At 37.8% G+C, this 20330-nt stretch overlaps 2 protein-coding genes across 3 annotated transcripts; one reads left to right on the forward strand and one right to left on the reverse strand.

Annotated features, from left to right (window-relative positions):
- Positions 1-540: 540 nt before the first annotated feature.
- On the reverse strand, positions 541-2416 carry LOC104227927 (serine/threonine-protein phosphatase 7 long form homolog). The gene is made up of 2 exons (XM_070159645.1): positions 1637-2416; positions 541-777 (listed from the first exon to the last, which is right to left on the reverse strand). The coding sequence occupies exons 1-2, from the start codon at positions 2414-2416 to the stop codon at positions 541-543; spliced, it is 1017 nt and encodes a 338-aa protein (XP_070015746.1).
- A 2589-nt stretch (positions 2417-5005) lies between these two features.
- Positions 5006-20158, forward strand: LOC104227922 (phospholipid-transporting ATPase 3-like). 2 transcript variants are annotated; one of them, XM_009780301.2, is made up of 27 exons: positions 5006-5495; positions 6049-6114; positions 7331-7392; positions 7673-7754; positions 7906-8016; positions 9664-9741; positions 9913-10009; positions 10635-10741; positions 11218-11283; positions 11653-11774; positions 11864-11948; positions 12046-12123; positions 12231-12347; positions 12477-12623; positions 12702-12806; positions 13465-13607; positions 14365-14466; positions 14549-14612; positions 14689-14901; positions 17016-17181; positions 17270-17349; positions 17431-17670; positions 18104-18325; positions 18407-18574; positions 18685-19044; positions 19121-19227; positions 19530-20158. In XM_009780301.2, the coding sequence occupies exons 1-27, from the start codon at positions 5328-5330 to the stop codon at positions 19831-19833; spliced, it is 3660 nt and encodes a 1219-aa protein (XP_009778603.1). In that variant the 5' UTR covers positions 5006-5327; the 3' UTR covers positions 19834-20158. The 2 variants fall into 2 exon arrangements, with proteins under 2 accessions (XP_009778603.1, XP_009778604.1); XM_009780302.2 differs by having other exon boundaries at positions 5481-5495; positions 7336-7392.
- Positions 20159-20330: the final 172 nt, after the last annotated feature.

Below are 20330 nucleotides of genomic sequence, written 5' to 3' on the forward strand. Positions count from 1 at the left end.
CTCGTCGGCCTCCTAAGTATATGCATTTGTGGTGTCCTCATCAAAGCATGTAGTGGCCTCAAAGATGGGCTGGGACGAAGCCTTCATAAGAAAGTTAAAAATTAATTAATGACAACTCATTAAGGAAAAGAAAACAAATTGAAATTTTAAAGTAATACAAACATACCTGCGCCTGTGGTAGATCCACATCAACCGCCGGGGATGAGGCATAACTCAACCTGCGCCCGCCATCCACGTCCTGGGTCGGACGATCCTCAGCTGTAGTAGATGGGCATGAAAAGTACTGGTCTACATCCCCGTCGAATGTACCCATGATCGACAATGCTCCTGACGGGGTGACCTGCGATGCTGACAGAGATAGCTGAAGGCTATACGACGGCATGATGCTGGAAGGCTCATCTACCTTGAGGTATATAACCTGGCTGATCATCTCCAAAATCCTCATCATGTCCCTCAACAGGTGGGTCGACAGGTGCCTCAACGCCCCCTTGCTGGGGACCACCTCCTCTCCGTCCCCCGCGACCCCGTGGGGCACCCCCCTCATGGGGCACCCCTCCCTCGTGCCCTACCCCTGCCTCGTGGGAAAGCCCTACCCCGATGGTAGTCCTCTGGCATCGCATACTGAGCCTCGTTATCCAACCTCGTGCCATCTCTTGCTTGAAACAGGGTCCGACGAGCCAGATCTGCCACCCGCCGGCCATACTCAACGAGTGCAGAACTGTCGGCATGCTGCTGCATCTCCTGTCCCAACTGGTAGACCAGGTGATGCCCAATAGCCTGTGAAACACTTAAGATATTAAAAAAATAATGCTATATAACAAATATAAGATATTAATAAGCCAAAAAAACATACCAATGACTCGTGCCTCCCGACGTATGGTCTGTAGCGCTCGCCAAGTACATGAATGGGGTTCCCGATCATCAATCGGGTGTGACATCAGTACCATGACGTATACAGATGAATAGTGGCCTCCTGGGTAAATGAAGGTGGTGGCGGAATACGGTACTCTCGCTGCTCCCAAATATGGACCTGCTGCTCTAGCCATCCCATAAATATATCGTCCACCCTGACACGGTCATCCCGCTAATAGTGTGTAGGGACCCATGCAGGCTCCCCCGGTATAGGTTGGGGACGGTGAAACTGGCGAAGCACACGCTCTGTGGCATGATACTCAACCATATCGAAGAAGATCATCGGAACGGAGGTTCTCCAAAACAGTTGGTCGACTAAGCAATAATCGGGCAGCTGAGCTAGCAACTCGTCGCTGTATGGCGTCCAAATAAACTATCAAATAATAACATAAAAGTGAGTATGCGCAACACAAATCAATTTATAACAAGTAAGTGTAGGTACATATTTACCTGTCCGGCCACCAGCATATCTAACACATCCCTGACAAGGGGGGATTATGATGAGCATCGGTCCCTCGGTAGTTCCCACGCCGGAGAACCCACCTAGAAGCTAGAGGGAGAAACAGATAAGCCTCACCGGACGCAAGTGGTGGTAGAGGTGGCTGCAACGGCATGATCCGCTGCCAGATCCAAACCTAAGATAAAAGGTTGATGTAAAATTTATGAGTCATTTCGACCATATAGAATTCGGAGTAATGAACGGAGTATTCGAAAATGTTGTCACCTGTAGGAGGGGCAGAAATCCACATATGTCCACCGCGCAAAGTATGCTCGCCCGACACATGCTCCTATACAGGTATGCAAGAACAGAAGCACCCCAGCTGTACAAGGGTAAATCATCCAGCTGCTGAAGATGATGGAGAAAACGCATACTCACTAGACTCCCCGAAGTGTTCGGGAACAAGACACACCCGAAAAGCAGGAGCAACGCCAACCGCATATACCTCTCAATATGGAGATCCTCCGTCTCGCCGGTAATGTCTGGGTGCAAAAACGCCATATGATCTCTGATGCCTGACAAAGCAACGCGAATGCCCCCTCTCTGTACATCGTCACCCTGAGGTCTATAACCAGTAAACTGCCCCATCATATCCAAATATTGTCCACGCGTCATGGATCTAATGTACTGGGGCAGTGCCCGTCCATCTATGCGCAGCCCGTACAAAACCTGAACATCTTCCAGCGTGATAGTGGCCTCTCCAGTGGGCAAGTAAAAAGTATGCGTCTCCGGTATCCACCGCTCTACCAAGGCCGTGATGAGAGACCAATCAAGCTGCATCCGCCCAATCCGAAAAATCGTATAGAAGCCCGTAGCCTGTAGGCGCGCGACTATGCGGGCATGGAAAGGATGCTGCGCCATGAACTCCCACAAATCGTCAGGTCTCCTGGCGCGGAGAGGCTCATCCGATAGCTGTCCCTCCCATACAAAGGAGGACCTATGGTCGCCCTGCAACACTAATAGCTGATCCTCGGCAGGTCCAGGATGCGCAGGCGGAATGTCCATGTCGTCTACTATAATTTAAAGAAAATTAATTGTGTGTGTTAGTTTAATAAATTAAATAATTATTTTTAATATTGGATTAAGTAATTATCTATGGGTTCCGATCTCGATTTTTGAGGCCCGGTAGCACCAAGTTATCCTTAATTATTATGCGTGTCAATTTCAACATTTTTAGAATTTTGTTACTTTAATAAATTAAATTAAAATTCCTTGAATTGGATTTAATAATTATGTATGGGTTCCAAGCTCGATATTTGAGACCTGGTAGCACCAACCTATCCTTAATTATTATGCGTGTCAATTTTAATATTTTTAGAATTTTGTTAGCTTAATAAATTAAATAATTAATTATTTTTAATATTGGACTTAATAATTATGTATGAGTTCCAGGCTCGATATTTGAGGCCCGGTAGCACCAAGTTATCCTTAATTATTATGCGTGTCAATTTCAGTTACCGATGGAATTTTGTTAGCTTAATAAATTAAATAATTAATTATTTTTAATATTGGACTTAATAATTATGTATGGGTTCCAGGCTCGATATTTGAGGCCCGGTAGCACAAAGCTATCTTTAATTATTATGTGTGTCAATTTTAATATTTTTAGAATTTTGTTAGCTTAATAAATTAAATAATTAATTATTTTTAATATTGGACTGAATAATTATGTATGGGTTCCCGGCTCGATATTTGAGGCCCGGTAGCACCAAGTTATCCTTAATTATTATGCGTGTCAATTTCAAATACCGATGGAATTTTGTTAGTTTAAGGAATTAAATTAAAAATTATTGAATTGGACTGAATAATTATGTATGGATTCCAGGCTCGATATTTGAGGCCCGGTAGCACCAAGCTATCCTTAATTATTATGTGTGTCAATTTCAACATTTTTAGAATTTTGTTAGCTTAATAAATTAAATAATTAATTATTTTTAATATTGGACTGAATAATTATGTATGGGTTCCTGGCTCGATATTTGAGGCCCGGTAGCACCAAGTTATCCTTAATTATTATGTGTGTCAATTTCAATTTTTTAGAATTTTGTTAGTTTAAGAAATTAAATTAAAATTCCTTGAATTGGACTGAATAATTATGTATGGGTTCCAGGCTCGATATTTGAGGCCCGGTAGCACCAAGCTATCCTTAATTATTATGCATGTCAATTTCAATATTTTTAGAATTTTGTTAGCTTAATAAATTAAATAATTAATTATTATGTATGGGTTCCAGGTTCGATATTTGAGTTAATTTGACAACATATATTAATTTTTTACTTTTGTAAGTTTATTTTTATAAATTAAATAATTAATTTTTTACTACGCTAAAAGGCTATACATTTTACTACGCTAAAAGGCTCTATATTTTACTACGCTAAAAGACTCTATATTTTACTACGCTAAAAGGTCACTGTTACATATAAAAACAACAAACATAACATACAAATATGAACAACAAACTAAATAAATAATATTTATTTATTATTTAAGCAAATAAAAACATAACATTAACATTTAAAATTATTTGTCAAATTTTAACAATTTTTTGTCCCAAAACTAATAAATCAATCCGGGTATAAATAAGATACAAATTTAAACACAAATATAACACAAATTAACATGGAAACATATTCAACAACGGAAATATGCATGTACTATACGAGTTTCGACATAAACAAAATCGAAATACCTCGATTTAAGTTTTTTAAAATTGAGTCAAATCGAAATTTTGCACCTGAATGAAGGAATTCAAAGCTTGTCTTGTATGCGGGACCTACACTCTTTGCTTTTTGGGTGACGGGTGGGGCCCAATTTTTTTTTAAATTTTGATTTTGGGGGGGAGGGGGGACCAGCAGTGGAGCAGGGGTGTTCTTTTTTAATGGTGATGATTCTGTCGTTGTCTTGGGGAAGAAGAGCTTTCTATTTTTTTAGAGTAAAATGTAGTATAATACTGCATTTTCCTTAAACGCAGTATTGTACTGCGTTTCCCTTTAATTAAATATAGCCGGGCCCAATATTAATAGGAAAATGCAGTATTATACTACGTTTTCCTTAAAAAAATTAATTTTTTAATAATACGCAGTATAATACTGCGTTTTACTTTAACGGCTAACTTTTCGTTAAAGTAAAATGTAGTATTATACTGTATTTTAGTTATTTATGTAATTTTTTTTAGTAGTAAAAACGTATTTTTTTTTTGCCTAAAAAGGCATTAGAGAATGCATTCCGAGTCAATAACCGCCACGTACCTGAAATCTTCAACGGTCGTACCGTTACATTGCGCCGATGCGCACATTAGTACTATCAAAATGTCATCGTTCTTTACCAAGTCCTCCTATAGTTTGTTCAACTCCCTAGACTCAAAAATAGAAATACGACAAAAATAAGAAAAATGAACTACACAATCCCATATTACCAAACGCTCCCTTTAGCACGTGTAAACCCAACATATTAAACCTTCTTCACAGTCAATTCACACAGTCTTTCACGCGCCAATTCCTCGTTGTATGCATAAAATTAAAAAACTAAACATAAAACAAAATAATTTAATATTCTCTTTTTTTTTCTTTTTTCCAAAAATATTCTCTTCTTCAACGCGGTTAAAGAAATGGAAAAAACTTGGTTGAGAAGCAGAAGAAGAAAAGGTTGAATTTATGAAAAATTCAATCGTTGGAAAACTCGTCTTCTTCAACTTCGTTCCACTTAATTCATAATTTATCAAGTTAATCAAAAAACAAATACATAAAAGAAGAAGAAGAAGACGAGAAGTAGAATTGCTCCGGCCGGCGACGTAGGTCCGGCGAAATCAAAGGAATATCCTCCGGCGACGGCGTAGTTCCGTTGAGATCAAAGGAATTTGTAGAAGAAAATATTCCGTTCGGGAGAAGAATATTTGGTCCGCGAGATCAGAGGAATTATGGCGGGGGGATGGAGAGGATCTGGATCGGCGGATGGAACAGCGGCGATGAGGAACAGAATCGCATCTTCTAAGAACATTCGTTTGGGTAAAGTACAGCCACAAGCGCCTGGTCATCGAACCGTCTTTTGTAATGATCGTGATGCCAATGCTCTCACCAAATTCAAGGTTTTTTCCTCTTTTCATTCTTAATTATTGTGTATATGTTATTTCCTCTGTAAAAGTCTTAATTTTTTTGTTAATTATCACCAAATGCATTGGTTTAGAATGGTAAATGTGGGTTCAGGGATTGGTTGATGTGTAAGGACTTGAAATAGTTTGAGTTTACTGGCTGGGGTTTTAATAAAAAGGTAGCCTGGACCCTGGTGCATTAAGCTTCCGCTATCCATGGGTCCTGGGAAGGATGGGAATTTAATGAAAAGGTAGCCTGGACTGGACCATATTATTTTTGTTGCATGACCCTGACATCCTGGTCACGCAGTGACTAACTCTTACTATTGTGCTAAGGCTCCCTTTCAGTTACTGGAAAATGATGGATAGGTTAAATGCTATTTGGAATGGCTAGTTGGTGCCAAAACTCTCTCTTCAAGGGTCACTTAAATCGTTTATTAAGGAAGATTCCAAATGTTAGCTGTCTAGTGCTGTGCATATACAACCATGTTCCTTACAAGTGTTAAATTGCACCTAAAAATGATGTGGTGAATTCCCTTTTCTTTTTCAGGGAAATTCTGTGTCGACCACAAAGTATGACATCATAACATTCTTGCCAAAGGGGTTATTTGAACAGGTAAATTGTTTTATCTCCTATGTTACGTCTTCTACTATCGCTTTCGCTCATTTAAGCAGTCCGTATCTCTACCAAGCTTTAACTGTAAGTTTAGTTCGAAAGTTGGAAACGTCCGAGTTACACAAAATTTAGTTAAATCAGCTATACATGAGCTTATTATACAGGATGTTTAATACAGAGGTCCATGATCCTGCAATAACCTCATAGAAGGACCTCGTTCTAAATCATGTATGCCATGTTGAAACCTATTAACATAGAATGTAGAGGGAGAAGTTTCTTGAGTAACTGGTAAAGATTTTTAAGTAGGTTCGTTCATGCAATATGATACTGGTCAAGAAAAAAGCTCATGAAAACTATAAGATATAGTCCCGCCGTATCTATATGAGAAAAGAAAAGTAATAAGAAATGTTCTGTTTCCCTTATATGAAAATTTTCTACTTATTTTTTTTCAAGGGCATCAGACCAATCTAAAGGCACCAAGAGTTGAGTCATGTGCCTCCGCGATGTCCTAATTCATGCGTTTCAGGAATTAAGAATACTAGGCACTTTGTTCAATGTACTTCAAAACAAAATTTGATTAACATTTTGAGAAATTCAGAATATTAGCATATTGGAATTTTTGTTGATAAGTAGGGTAAAGTTTTATATAAGCACCAACATCAAGAGTATGATGTCATGTACAACAGTAGATCAAAAGAAGACCCTACAAGTTGTGCAAAGAACTAATAAGGTCAATCATGGCCTCAACATCGTGAGTATCATGTACATTTGCCAATGTTACTCCAAAAAGTAAGCAGAGAAATACAATGAATTTAAGACTAGCTACATTCTCCTTTTCCTCTTCAAAAATTTTGGAGTTTCTTTCTCTCCAGATGACCCACCAAGTGAAGATTTGAACTTTGTAAGAAGCAGAACTTCGCCAAATCTTTTTCCAAGGCCAAATTGATATTGCATTCTATGAATTGAGCAAAAGGGTGTAGCATGACTTGACTGAAAAGTACCATCTTTCCTGCCTTTCCAATAGATGTAGTCTTTCTTGTCTGCTCTTGTAGATTAGCAAGTTGGAAATTTAGAATGTTGGAAGCATCTTTTAAATGTAAATTAGTTATTACATAACCGTAAATATGGATAAAGTTCCCAATCCAGCTGTATTATTCAATACTTGTCTTTTTATAATCTTTATCTTATCTCTTCACCCTTCTTTTTATAATGACAGTTCAGGCGGGTGGCTAATCTGTATTTCCTTATGATCTCAATTTTGTCGTGCACTCCGGTCAGGTATGTCAATTTGTCTCTTCAGTATGTATTATGTGGCTTAACTTATCCTCTCTCTTTGTCTCCCCAAACACCAAAAAGATAGAAGTGGGGATGTGCTCGTGAGAATAAGTGAGATTACTTTATTGTGAGAATTGGGCCTGGAAGAAGAGATTTTTTCTTTATTTTGATCATCTGGTGACTAAAATCTTCTTGCAACTGTTTTAAGAAGTGAATCAGTACATTGTATTAGCTGAGCTATGTTTCCTGCGTATTTTTGCCTGAAAATAATGCTTTAATGCAGTCCTGTAAGTCCAATAACGAATGTGCTTCCTTTGAGCTTGGTGCTTCTCGTCTCTCTTATTAAGGAGGCTTGGGAGGATTGGGTGAGTACTGGTTGTCCATTTCCTTCTCATAGTTTTGATTCATAAAATGCCATTTTTTCATGACGTTCTTAAGATAGATTATCCTTTTTCCCTTTTGCATCTGACCTATTTGCTTACGTTTGCTTTTCTTGTTCCTTTGATATTATTACAGAAGCGATTTCAGAATGACTTGTCAATTAACAATTCTTCTATAGACGTGTTGCAAGATCAAAATTGGGTTTCTGTACCTTGGAAGAAGCTGCAGGTTGGAGACATTGTGAGAGTAAGTGTAAACGTACAAAGAAGTCATTGCAGTTTTGTACTCTCTTTTGTTTTTTATCCAACTAGCTATGCAGCTTTCTCGCTCCAGCTCTTTTGTTTTTGACGTTCATTATCGACTTTTGTTTTGTCTGATTTGTGACATAGGAATTATCTTAGCTTGTTTGAAGGTTATTTTCTGCTAGTTTGTTATATTAATGGATATTTCACATGGATGTGTGTCTGTTGATTATTTTTAAGTACGTAATCTGCATGGGTACATTCACATTTCAGAAGGATTCTTTTCTACTTTGAATTGATCCATATATACCAGCATCCTAGTTGACTGACATGTTTGAACTAGGGTAACCAAGGTAAATGGAAGATGGTATCAGTGTAAAAGAAGTGGAACACATACTTTAATTGCTTGTCACTTTGTTGATAAATGCTCTATTGTTTCCAACATATTTCTTTTTCCAACACTAACCTGTTCCTCTTTGATCTTATAGTTTCAAAAGAGATTTTATTCTGATCATAGAATCTGGAATGACATCCAACTATTTAATGTCTAAGTCACAAGAACATTTAGCCAATCAACTTTTCTTTAGTTAAATGCTTTAGTATGGGTAGGAGAGAGGATGTATACCAGCGAGGCAACAACCTTCTACTTGCATTTCTGCAAAGTGGCTGTTTCCACTTCTCAAACCCTTGAACTACTGGTCATCAAAGGAGAAAGTCTATATTGCGCCAAAGCTGTCGTGGATATGCTTCTTTTTGCATATATATGAGTTAGAATCTGCTTTTGATGGTGTCAGAGCTGGATGTCTGGTCGTGACACCAGTTAGTCACATGGCCGTTTAAATTCTGGCTTTGAGTGAGCTATGTGAATGGCTAACTACTAAAATATTTGAATTCATGTTACCATACATTTTCCTCTTGGTGGATTCTCGTGCATTGCGGAAGATGGTGAATAATTGGTACTGACATCCTCTTAGTTGCTCTTGAGAAAGACACTAGATTACTTAATTACCTGCCCCTTAACTGCACCATCTCTATTCCGCCCTTGCTTGGAGCAATGCCATGTTGAAGACCATCCATTCGCTATTTAGTGAGCTCTAAAACAACATTAATGAAATAGAGGTAGACTTACCTAATCATAAATCAAAGACTCTGTCTACTCACTATATTAAATTGGTAACACACCTCTCATGAAAGTTGTTTTACACATCATTAAACAAGATATTAGATAAATACAGGGATACTTCTATTATTGAAGTACAGGTAAGCTCTAGTAGCTGAGAACTTTGGATCTAAGCTCTAAGACTTATAAAAGTTAAGTCCTTATTTTATGTGGGGTTGAATCTAAAGAGTTATAAACAGCCACCAATCTGCTTGTCTAGCTCAGTCTGTGGGCTCCCACCTTGGGGATGACTATCTGGCCATCATTCAAATTTGGTAGACCTACTAGGATAATTATGGAGAATCTTCAAATGGAAAATACACTGTGTTCCTTCTCCCACAAAAAAAAGTTAAGGAATTCAAATTTGTTGCTTCTCAAAATAGTTGCAGTACTTCAAAAGAAATTTGTTTGTGAACTTTTGACAAAAACTAGGAAATGCTCTTTATTTCAGTGAAGAATTTAAGGTGGTATAAGTTGGTTATTCTTGTGCAGGTTAAGCAGGACCAGTTCTTTCCAGCAGATCTTCTTTTTCTTGCCAGCACAAACCCTGATGGGGTCTGCTACACTGAGGTTGTACTTGGTCTGCATCAAAATGATCTTTTTTCTTTTAATTTCCTTTTGAGAAAAAACTACCTTGGTCTAGTTTATTTCGAAAGGAATATTCTTATATACCATAAATGAATGCATTGGTCTCTTATCTCTACCGTCCTTCTCTCTTGATTTCTTCATGAATTACTGCAGACAGCAAATTTGGATGGTGAAACTAATTTAAAGATCAGAAAAGCACTAGAGAAAACCTGGGATTATGTGACTCCCGATAAAGTCTCTGAATTTAAAGGTTGGTCCTCTGTGCTGCTAGTTCAGTCTAGTCTCTGCATGATTATGCATGTATGTGGATTTTCTGATGTCCAAATGTCATCATCTTAAATTTGAGTAGGCATGCAGAATTTTCTCCATCTAGCTTTCTCCTCTTTGCTGCTTCCTAAGCATCAGATTAGGTAAAATCAACCACAAGTTAACCATCAGAATTGGGGAAACATGCTTTTGATGTTCTCTTGATTACGGTGCACTTTAACACCAATAGTCATGGTTTAATTTTATATACTTAGCATGTAAGTTCAGGAGGTCATACATTGTTGATACTTATTTTCTGACCTTGGCGTTAGAAGCAGATGTGGAGTAATTGTTAATGTGGCGTCCACATAATGAAAACAAAGATTCATGTATAAATATAAGTTACTGCGAACGAACAGCTTAAAACATTTTAGATTGTTACCATTGAGTATCTATGATCTCCTGCGGATGCTTTTAACAGAAATGCTATTGCTATATCATTTATATCACATCATGATGATTTTGTTACGTCTTTAGTGAAATCTTGATTATTTGATTCTAATGCAACCCTGAATATTCCTTTGTAGGATGATGTGTTTGATGTTTCCTTGTATGTTTCGTCTTTCCAGGAGAAGTACAGTGTGAGCAACCTAATAACTCATTATACACTTTCGCTGGCAATCTGATAATTCAAAAACAAACCTTGCCACTCGGTCCAAATCAACTTCTATTAAGGGTACTTAGTCTTTTCCCGTGTGTTTTTTCTTCATCTTTTGTTTGTTTGTTTGTCTGTTTCTCTCTCTCTCTCTCTGTGTGTGTGGTTCATACAATATTATGTAGATGGGCAAAGGGCAGCCCGGTACACTAAGCTCCCGCTATGCGCGGGGTCCGGAGAAGGGCCGGACCACAAGAGTCTATAGTACGCAACCTTACCCTGTATTTCTGCAAGAGGCTGTTTCCACGGCTTGAACCCGTGACCGCCTGGTCACATGGCAACAACTTTACCAGTAGATGGAAAACAGGAGAAATTATGGTTTATTGACTCTTATTGTTGGTTCATGTTAATATAACCTGAGTCCTTCTCTTTTCCATTTTGTGCATTAAACTTGGAGTTTCTCTGCATTTGCTATCCTTCTTCTCTGATGCGGAGAAAGTATACTTGTTAATTATGAGTTGCATTTTCCTTCTTGATATTACCTCTATTTTGTACAGGGCTGCAGCCTGAGAAACACACAGTACATTGTTGGGGCTGTCATTTTTTCAGGGCATGAAACAAAGGTACCAATTTTTTATTTAAGTTATAAGCTACCACACACACATACACAGGCTATCTATCTTTGTCTCTCCTCCTGTCCCTCTTTTTTTTTGGGTGTGGGGTGTGGGGGTGGGGGGCACGAGTTAATTTTGCTGGGCATCTTTCAAAAATAATTTAAAGAAGTAGGTTACTCATGCCATTAACTAGTTCAGTAACAACTATTTCTTTTATTCTATTCATGGATATTTTTGTCTAAAGATTTAGGAACATCCTGCCGTTATCGAATATTCAATTGGTTTATCTTTATGCTGTGCTTTGTGACCCTTGTTTTCTTTTGCTTCTTCGCTTAGGTTTATATTTTAAGTAGATCGTCAACTGTGTTTTCACTGCAGGTTATGATGAATGCAATGAAGATTCCTTCCAAGAGAAGCTCCTTGGAGAAGAAACTTGATAAACTTATTTTGACTCTTTTTAGTGTTCTCTTCAGCATGTGTCTATTAGGAGCTATAGGCAGGTTCGATTAGTTTCTACAAGCTACCTGCCATTTTAGAGCACTGCTTTATATTCCCATCAGTTTTGAAAATGTTTCTTGGATCTTTGCAGTGGTATCTTCATAAATAAGAAATATTATTATTTACGGTTTGAAAGCAGTGCTGATGCACAATCCAATCCTGACAATAAATTTGTGGTAACTAATAGATTTTCTCGACTTGCTGAACCTTCTCATTATTTCTGCTGTTCTTTCTTTGTATTTGTTTCCATTTACTCTTTTGGTTTTTGCACAGGTAGCTGCTTTGACCATGTTCACCTTAATCACTCTCTATTCACCGATTATTCCCATCTCTCTCTATGTTTCTGTTGAGGTAGATCCTAACAGTTTTTGTTTGTTTTTGTTGTTGCGTTATGCAGAATTTTGATTTGAAGTATCTTTTTCTCTTATTCTTATCTTTTCTCTGGTTTTCACTTACAGATGATTAAGTTTATTCAGTCCACAAAATTCATCAACAATGATTTACACATGTACCATGCTGAGAGTAACACCCCTGCACAAGCTAGGACATCTAATTTGAACGAGGAACTTGGGCAGGTAATTTTGAGTCAGGGACTAGTATGGTGAAATTGTTTTGCTCGCGGTGCAATATGTGTCCTTATTTTCCCTTAGCTATAATTTGAACTGTCTATGTGTGAATCATTGATCATTGATCTCTATGGGTAGGTGGAATACATATTTTCTGACAAAACTGGAACTCTAACGAGGAACTTGATGGAGTTTTTCAAGTGTTCAATTGGAGGAGAGATATATGGCAGTGGTATTACTGAAATTGAGATGGGAACTGCACAAAGAAGTGGAATGAGAGTTGAGGTAAACAACCTTTAAATAGGTATAAAATATAAACAGATTCATGGCTCAGCATTTTGTTGATTTGGAGAATTGTTATAGGTTCAAAAATCATCCAACAAGGCACGAGAAAAAGGTTTCAATTTTGATGATGCTCGGCTGATGCGAGGTGCCTGGAGGAATGAATCTAATCCTGATGCATGCAAGGTATATGATGGGATTATTATAGTGGAATAAAACCACAAAAATCAGTTGGTTTGCGCCCAAGTCATTGTTTGAACAATGAAAAATCATTAACTTGCTGCTAAACAAAAGACCATAAAGAACTGCTGTTGTAGTAGTGATCCCCTCCCCTCCCCCCCCCAACCCCCCCCCCTCTCTCTCTCTCTATATATATATATATGCAGAACCTTCTTGTTGTTGTTAACGAAGTTAATGGAAATTAGATATAGCTAAAAGTGTAAGTTACACTGTTTTAGTAAAAATCAAAAACTTCTATTCATTCGCTCGCCTTTGTTTTATGTTCTTTTTTTACTTAGTTATTTCTGTGGCCTTCAGTTGATATTCATATGCAACTCATTGTGTTATTGACCTCCATTCTCTTACTCCCTTCATCTTAATCTGAATGCCCATTTTTCCCGCATTATTAAGAGAAGACTTGAAAATGGTTGTTGTTTCATTTTACATGGAGAACATGTTGGGGCTATGCATTAAGGAAAAGGTGAACATTTTGTATATGGTTTTGTTTGGGGGGAATATAAAATTTGGTTAGTAACTTTTGGATTTGAATACAAAAGTGCAGTCTGATTTCTTCTTTAGCACTCATAGACATCTAACCTAACAATGACCAAGGTTGTTTGTTCAGGAATTCTTCAGATGCCTTGCAATATGTCATACCGTGCTGCCTGAAGGTGAAGAGACCCCAGAAAAAATACGATATCAGGCAGCTTCTCCTGATGAAGCTGCTCTGGTTGCAGCAGCAAAGAACTTTGGCTTCTTCTTTTACAAGTGCGTGGCTACTTACAATTTTAATTAGACCTATCAGAAAGAAGAAGTAGAATTTCTGTTACATTTATGCTGCTGGAAGTGATACGATTTCATCGTGAATCTGTTTATTATGTGTATCTATGGAAGCTTAGGTGGTAACTAACATAAATTATGTGGCTGGAAGACTTAAGGAGTGTTGTTGTCTTCAAAGTCTAAGTGGTGAAACCAATCACCATTTCATGGAATAGTGCATGTAAACCTATTCTTCTAATCTGATTCTTCTTGTTAATTTCTTCAAGTATGGAAAGAAGAGATTCAAATTGAAAATGAAATATGCTGTTTCTGGTGCTAACTCTTAAGAACATCTATAGATTCTTAACAGAATATTCTGTTACACTAACTACAGGTACTATAAACGCCATCTTGGTGGGAGGTTGAGTTGTTTGTGGTGGGGGTAGGGGATTTTAATTGTAGAATGAATTGAGAAATCTAGTGATGGCGTGAACCAAATTTCTGGTATTTATTTTCTTGAGGTGTCAACTTGTTAATTGCATGCTATTTTTCTCTCGGTGGAAGATTATGTAAGAAATAGTATATTGTCGGTAACAGAAACCGGGTTCAATAAATTATCTGTTAGAACAGTTAGCAAAAGGCATTGTCTGCTAAATACATAGTTATATCAGATTATGGAAAGAGTTAGGGTTGCTTATTTTGTGTCATTGTTACTGCTCGCTCTTCTATTTATTTCTGGTCCTCCATTAATTTTACATTTTTGCAGGCGTACTCCAACATTGATTTATGTGCGCGAATCACATGTTGAGAAGATGGGAAAGGTTCAAGATATACCCTATGAGATTTTGAATGTCCTTGAATTCAACAGGTCTTTGGACTTTCTAACTTATAATATCTGTTGCCTGCATGATGCTATGAGGTTTGACTGTGATCCTTATTTTTATATTCAGTACGAGAAAGCGTCAGTCTGTTGTATGTCGCTATCCTGATGGCAGATTGGTACTCTATTGCAAGGTAGGCACTTTACAAAGAAAGACTTTTTACTTGGATTACTTCTTAGAATATTATCATAGAGCCTTCTTTTTCACAGGGTGCAGATAATGTTATTTATGAGAGGTTGCATGATGGAGACAATGATTTGAAAAAAAGAACTAGGGAGCACTTGGAGCAATTTGGTGCTGCTGGACTTCGTACACTTTGCTTGGCTTATAGAGATCTAACCCCAGATGAGTATGAAAGTTGGAATGAAAAATTCATTCAAGCAAAATCTTCTCTTCGAGATCGAGAGAAGAAATTGGATGAGGTGCGTATCAGTAGTTCACACTGCTGTTATATTTTCCAGATCTATTACATTTTGTCTGTTTTTTAATATATTTTTCCTTTTTCGAGGTGACTTTTAATGATTGTTAATTCATTGTTTGGCACAGTTAAGTTCGTCTTTTCTTGGGATTTCTAGTTTTATCGTTATTTACATTGATTGATGGAAGAGATTTGAAAATTTGCTAGTCCCTTTTGGCAAGGGTTGCTCTATTCTGCATGTTTCAAAAGTTCCCTTCATTGTTATCCTTCAGGCTCAAGGTGCCGGACTTAAGTTCCAAAATTGATTTCAAAGTATAATTTGATCTATTCCAGAGAATGGATGATGTAATTAAACTCATTAATAGCTTTTTGGCAACAGTTCGTAGTAGATTTCAAGTATTTGCCCGCTGTTATCAGCTGTTAAGATGCTCTTAAATCTTAAGACTATAAATGGATGGAGGTTGTATATTAAGAAATACATTTTGATCATTCTTTAATGATGCTAGTTCTTGTCATTATGTACTCTAGCTTACAACTAGGGATATGGGGGATGGTTGGGATCCTTCATCCTTTATTAGAGGTTTCGGGTTTGAGCTTTTTGAATGGAGAACTTCTTGGTAGGGAGCGCTTTACCTCCTTAGTGGTCCTACCCACCGTGAATTAGGTTTAGTTGGCTAGTACGCTTCAGATGCTAGATGGTTAAGCCAAAAAAGAATGTACTCTAGCTTGGAGCCTTCTCTCTCTCTCAGTTGAAAGAGGGTATTATATTATTGATTATAGCACCAAGTTAGTGTATCTATGCAAATATTTATCCGTTGTTAGAAATTGAAATGTTGAAGTGTGTGACCATCTCATTTAAAAGCTTAAGTTGATAGAGTTATGTTTTCAACACGCCCCCTCGGGTTCTAGCCTTATTTTTTTTCATGGGTCAAGCATGTGAAAATTCTTTTTGATAATGGGAGGCGGTGAGACTCAAATCAAGACCTATGTCTGCTCTGATACCATGTTGAAGTGTGTGACCATCTCATCGAAAAGCTTAAGCTGTTAGATAGACCACACTTTTATTTACTTAGTTATGTCTTCAGCATGAAGGCATGAGGGAGCTGATAAAATCTAACATTTATCTAATTGTTCACATTTTGAAGATTACACACAAAAAAAAAAAATACAAAAAGGAGAGGAGTATTTCAGTAGTGCACACAAAAAAATACAAAAAGGAGAGAGGAGTATTTCAGTAGTGCACTGAGGAGCTTCTTCCTCCAAAGAGATCTTATGTTTCTTGCTGTACTTAACACCTACAGAACTCACAAATTTATTGATTACCATAAGATACTCTTGTTCTTCTGGACCTTTGCTCTCCCTTCCAGCACCGTAGAACATGTTTTAACTCCTTTGGTCCTCTTTTTTTTTTTTTTTTTTTTTTTTGAGATGACTTAGGTGTCCGGGTCAACTTTCCTTCACCTCAACTATTCCACCGGATACTTGCTACCTCGCACCACCACAGGTACTGGGTACCATTGCCCACCAAGGCTTGGGCATATGGGAGAGAAATCACCTAGTGTTTTTGCCTCAGTTGGGATCTGGTACATCTTAAGATGAACAGAGAATAGGTTCCACAGTTCTTTGGCGACCGAGCAATGAATAAAAAAGATGGCTTACTGAATCTTTCTCCTTTTCGCGCAATAGCTCCTGTTGCCCAGAGAGATAACCCTTTTCATTATATTATCCTGCCCAAGGCAAGCCTCACTAGTCACTAGTAAGAATCACCCAAATCAAGCCACCTTCTGGGGAACTTTAGTTTTCTGGATAGCCTTCCATGGCCAGGATACTGTTGGTGTAGCGTTAAGTGCCTTGTAGCCTGACTTGATAGGATATGCTCCTTTGTCTTCCGTCCACCACTGAGTCTTTTCTTCAGCCACCCACTTTTACTACTCCAATTTTGGATTCCGTCCTATCCAAATACTATAATTACTATCAGCTCTACATTCTACCACTGTTGCATCCTTGGAGCTCTTCTTCGCTTATTATTCTTCATCCAGAGTTTTTACTCACTTGTGTTTTAAATTAAAGGGCTTCAGTCAAGTGTCATTACTTTTCTAAGTGTGTAGTTATATGCAGGTGGCAGAACTGATAGAAAAGGATCTTGTCTTGATTGGATGCACTGCTATAGAAGACAAGCTTCAAGAAGGTGTACCTGCCTGCATAGAGACTCTTTCAAGGGCTGGAATTAAGATTTGGGTGCTTACTGGGGATAAACTGGAAACAGCAATAAACATTGCTTATGGTTGGTATAAGAAATAGGCAGTCTGTTTTTGATACTTGATATTTGCTTTCGATGTACTATCTTATCCTGATTCACTTGTGTATTGCAGCATGCAATTTGATCAATAACAGCATGAAACAATTTGTTATTAGCTCAGAAACTGATGAAATCAGAGAAGTGGAAGATAGAGTGAGCAGCATTTCTTGATTATCTTGTTTGTCAGTTTGAAAATCCACAACTATTTAACAATTACTGTTTTTTTCCCACAAGGGTGACCAAGTGGAGCTTGCTCGTTTTATGAAAGACACAGTCAAGAATGAGCTCCGGAAATGTAATGACGAAGCGCAAGAGTTTCTCCATTCGGCATCTGGACCAAAGTTAGCGCTAGTAATTGATGGGAAGTGCTTAATGTATGCCTTAGACCCCAGTCTTCGTGTAATGTTGTTGAATTTGAGCTTGAATTGCAGTGCAGTGGTTTGCTGCCGTGTTTCTCCTTTACAGAAAGCTCAGGTGAGGTCCTTAAGCCACCTTGGAAACTGTCAAGCTGACTTTTGGTTTCTTCACGCTGAAACGTGCTTTTTTAACTAAAAGCATGGATGAAGTCACCAATTTTCATCCATCCCTTAGTTTCTGTCAGTCACATCTGCCTGGCAGCTTAAATTCCATGAATTTATACGCATATGATAGGTTTCATTAAATCTTTTCCCTATCTCTCTTTATAACTTTGTAATAAACTCGGCATATTTGTATGCCTGGGAATGCTCTTTTGGGGTTCACATTTCATTATCAACCGGTTTAGTTTCTTCTGGAGTCACCGTTACAGTTTAGAGTTTTGGTGATATTCTTGAAGTTACAAATAAAAAATGCTGTAATGTTAGGATGAGCTTTTTGATTGTCAAACTTGTAGGCTAGAGATATTTAGCGACTTTCCCATTGCTTTCAGGTAACCAGCTTGGTTAGGAAGGGGGCACAGAGAATTACTCTTAGTATTGGTGATGGTGCTAATGATGTGAGTATGATTCAAGCTGCTCATGTTGGTGTTGGAATAAGCGGACAGGAGGGAATGCAGGCAGTCATGTCTAGTGATTTTGCAATAGCTCAGTTCCGCTTTCTCACTGATTTATTGCTTGTCCATGGGCGCTGGTCATATCTTAGAATATGCAAGGTTTACCTTCATCTGGTCTTCTTTGTGCAAACTTGTATGGTCTGTTCGGGAAGTTATGTGATCTGGAATTTTTCTATGCAGGTGGTGACATATTTCTTTTACAAGAATCTGATGTTTACACTGACTCAGTTTTGGTTTACCTTCCGCACTGGATTCTCTGGTCAGAGGTTCTATGATGATTGGTTTCAGTCTCTCTACAATGTGATCTTTACAGCGCTTCCTGTTATTATTCTTGGGCTTTTTGAGAAGGTATATTATATTTTTAATATAGTTTTTTCGCAGCTTTTACAATGTATGACAGTGATGATTATTCTAACTACTGTTGTTTCTTGTTGTTTATACACTTATTGTGCATTTAGGATGTCAGTGCATCTCTCTCCAAGAAATATCCCGAGTTATACAGGGAAGGAATTAGGAATACATTCTTCAAGTGGAGAGTTGTGGCTACCTGGGCTTTTTTTGCAGTATATCAATCGTTAGTCCTGTATAATTTCGTAATTTCTTCGAGTACAAAGGGCATGAATTCATCTGGCAGGATGTTTGGTCTATGGGATGTCAGTACAATGGCCTACACTTGTGTTGTTGTAACTGTCAATTTGCGTCTCCTTATGATGTGCAACACAATTACAAGATGGCATCACATTAGTGTTGGAGGGAGCATATTATTATGGTTCATTTTCGTCTTTATCTACTCGGGTATCCACTTGCATAAAGAACAGGTGAGTTTCCGTACATGTTTATTGTGTTCCTAATGTCATTTCACTTTCTAACGTTGTTTGTTCTTGTTCACCACAGGAGGGTATCCATTTAGTCATCTTTGTCCTGATGGGCACATTTTATTTCTACCTCACACTGCTGCTTGTACCAGTTGCTGCACTTTTTGTCGACTTCCTATATCAGGGGTAAGTTTCTGCAGTAAATTTTCTTAAACTACTTGAATTAATATTATGTATTACATTTCAGTATACATTATTCTAGGATCTTTTATTTGAACATTCTTTCCAATTCTACCTCTCAAGGACATATCATTGTGTCCTTGAGATTTTCTCTCAAGCTAAACAAAATTGTGTGAATGAAAATGTAAATTTACAAAGTAATTTCACATCTTTGCTGAGATTTTCTCTCTAGTAATTTCACATCTCTAATTTCTTGTATGACTACTGGAAGTAGTTCACTTTTAACACTACTAGTTGCTTCCTTTCAGGGCTCAAAGATGGTTTTTCCCATATGATTATCAGATTGTTCAGGAAATTCACAAGCACGAGATTGACAATAGCAGGGTTGGGTTATTGGAGATTCGTAATGAACTTTCTCCAGATGAAGCAAGGGGATATGCCCTAATGCAACTGCCTGGACAGAAATCAAAGCATACTGGTTTCGCCTTTGATTCACCCGGTTATGAGTCATTTTTTGCATCTCAGGCTGGCGTCTTGGCACCTCAGAAGGCGTGGGATGTGGCTCGGAGAGCAAGCATGAAAACACGGCCAAAGGCACCTAGAAAGAGCTGAGTTCCAGAATTTTTGTACAAAATTTTCTTCTTTGACTCGGCGCTTCACCTTTCACCTAGACAACATTAGCAGATACGTAGAATTAGCTGTGTATTTATTCTTTCACACACATTCTTCGTACCTCTCATTGTTAGTTCTAAAGTTGTAGTCGCTAGTCGGGTAGGTAAGATTGTAGCAAAATCAGCTGAGAAGAAAATGATAGAGAATGTACATTATTTGAAGTAACCATCCTGAACACACTTGGCAAGTCCAGCTTGTATCTATGTATCGATAGTTGTGATATATTTTATTTTCTTTTGCAATATTATCATATATTATTTATGAATGTGATAGAGGGGAATGGGTGCCGATTATATAGATGGCCGATTTTGACCAATCTGGAATTAATGTATAGTTGATTGATTGATAATTATAATAGATTAATTGTCGGAGTAATACAACTTAGTCATATTAGATTACTAGAACAACCATGGTGATATGTTTTTAACATAAACTTG

This window comes from Nicotiana sylvestris, chromosome 10, assembly GCF_000393655.2.
Source record: "Nicotiana sylvestris chromosome 10, ASM39365v2, whole genome shotgun sequence".
NCBI lineage: Eukaryota > Viridiplantae > Streptophyta > Magnoliopsida > Solanales > Solanaceae > Nicotiana > Nicotiana sylvestris.

Excerpts from the sequence above, each read along its gene's own strand:
- LOC104227927 (XM_070159645.1), bottom strand. The coding sequence starts at position 2,416 with ATGGACATTCCGCCTGCGCATCCTGGACCTGCCGAGGATCAGCTATTA. Across the intron at positions 778-1,636 it reads GATTTCTGCCCCTCCTACAG|GCTATTGGGCATCACCTGGT; the intron begins GTGACAACATTT and ends AGTGTTTCACAG.
- LOC104227922 (XM_009780301.2), top strand. The coding sequence starts at position 5,328 with ATGGCGGGGGGATGGAGAGGATCTGGATCGGCGGATGGAACAGCGGCG. Across the intron at positions 12,124-12,230 it reads CTCTCTATGTTTCTGTTGAG|ATGATTAAGTTTATTCAGTC; the intron begins GTAGATCCTAAC and ends TTTCACTTACAG. Across the intron at positions 18,575-18,684 it reads TTCTTGGGCTTTTTGAGAAG|GATGTCAGTGCATCTCTCTC; the intron begins GTATATTATATT and ends TTGTGCATTTAG.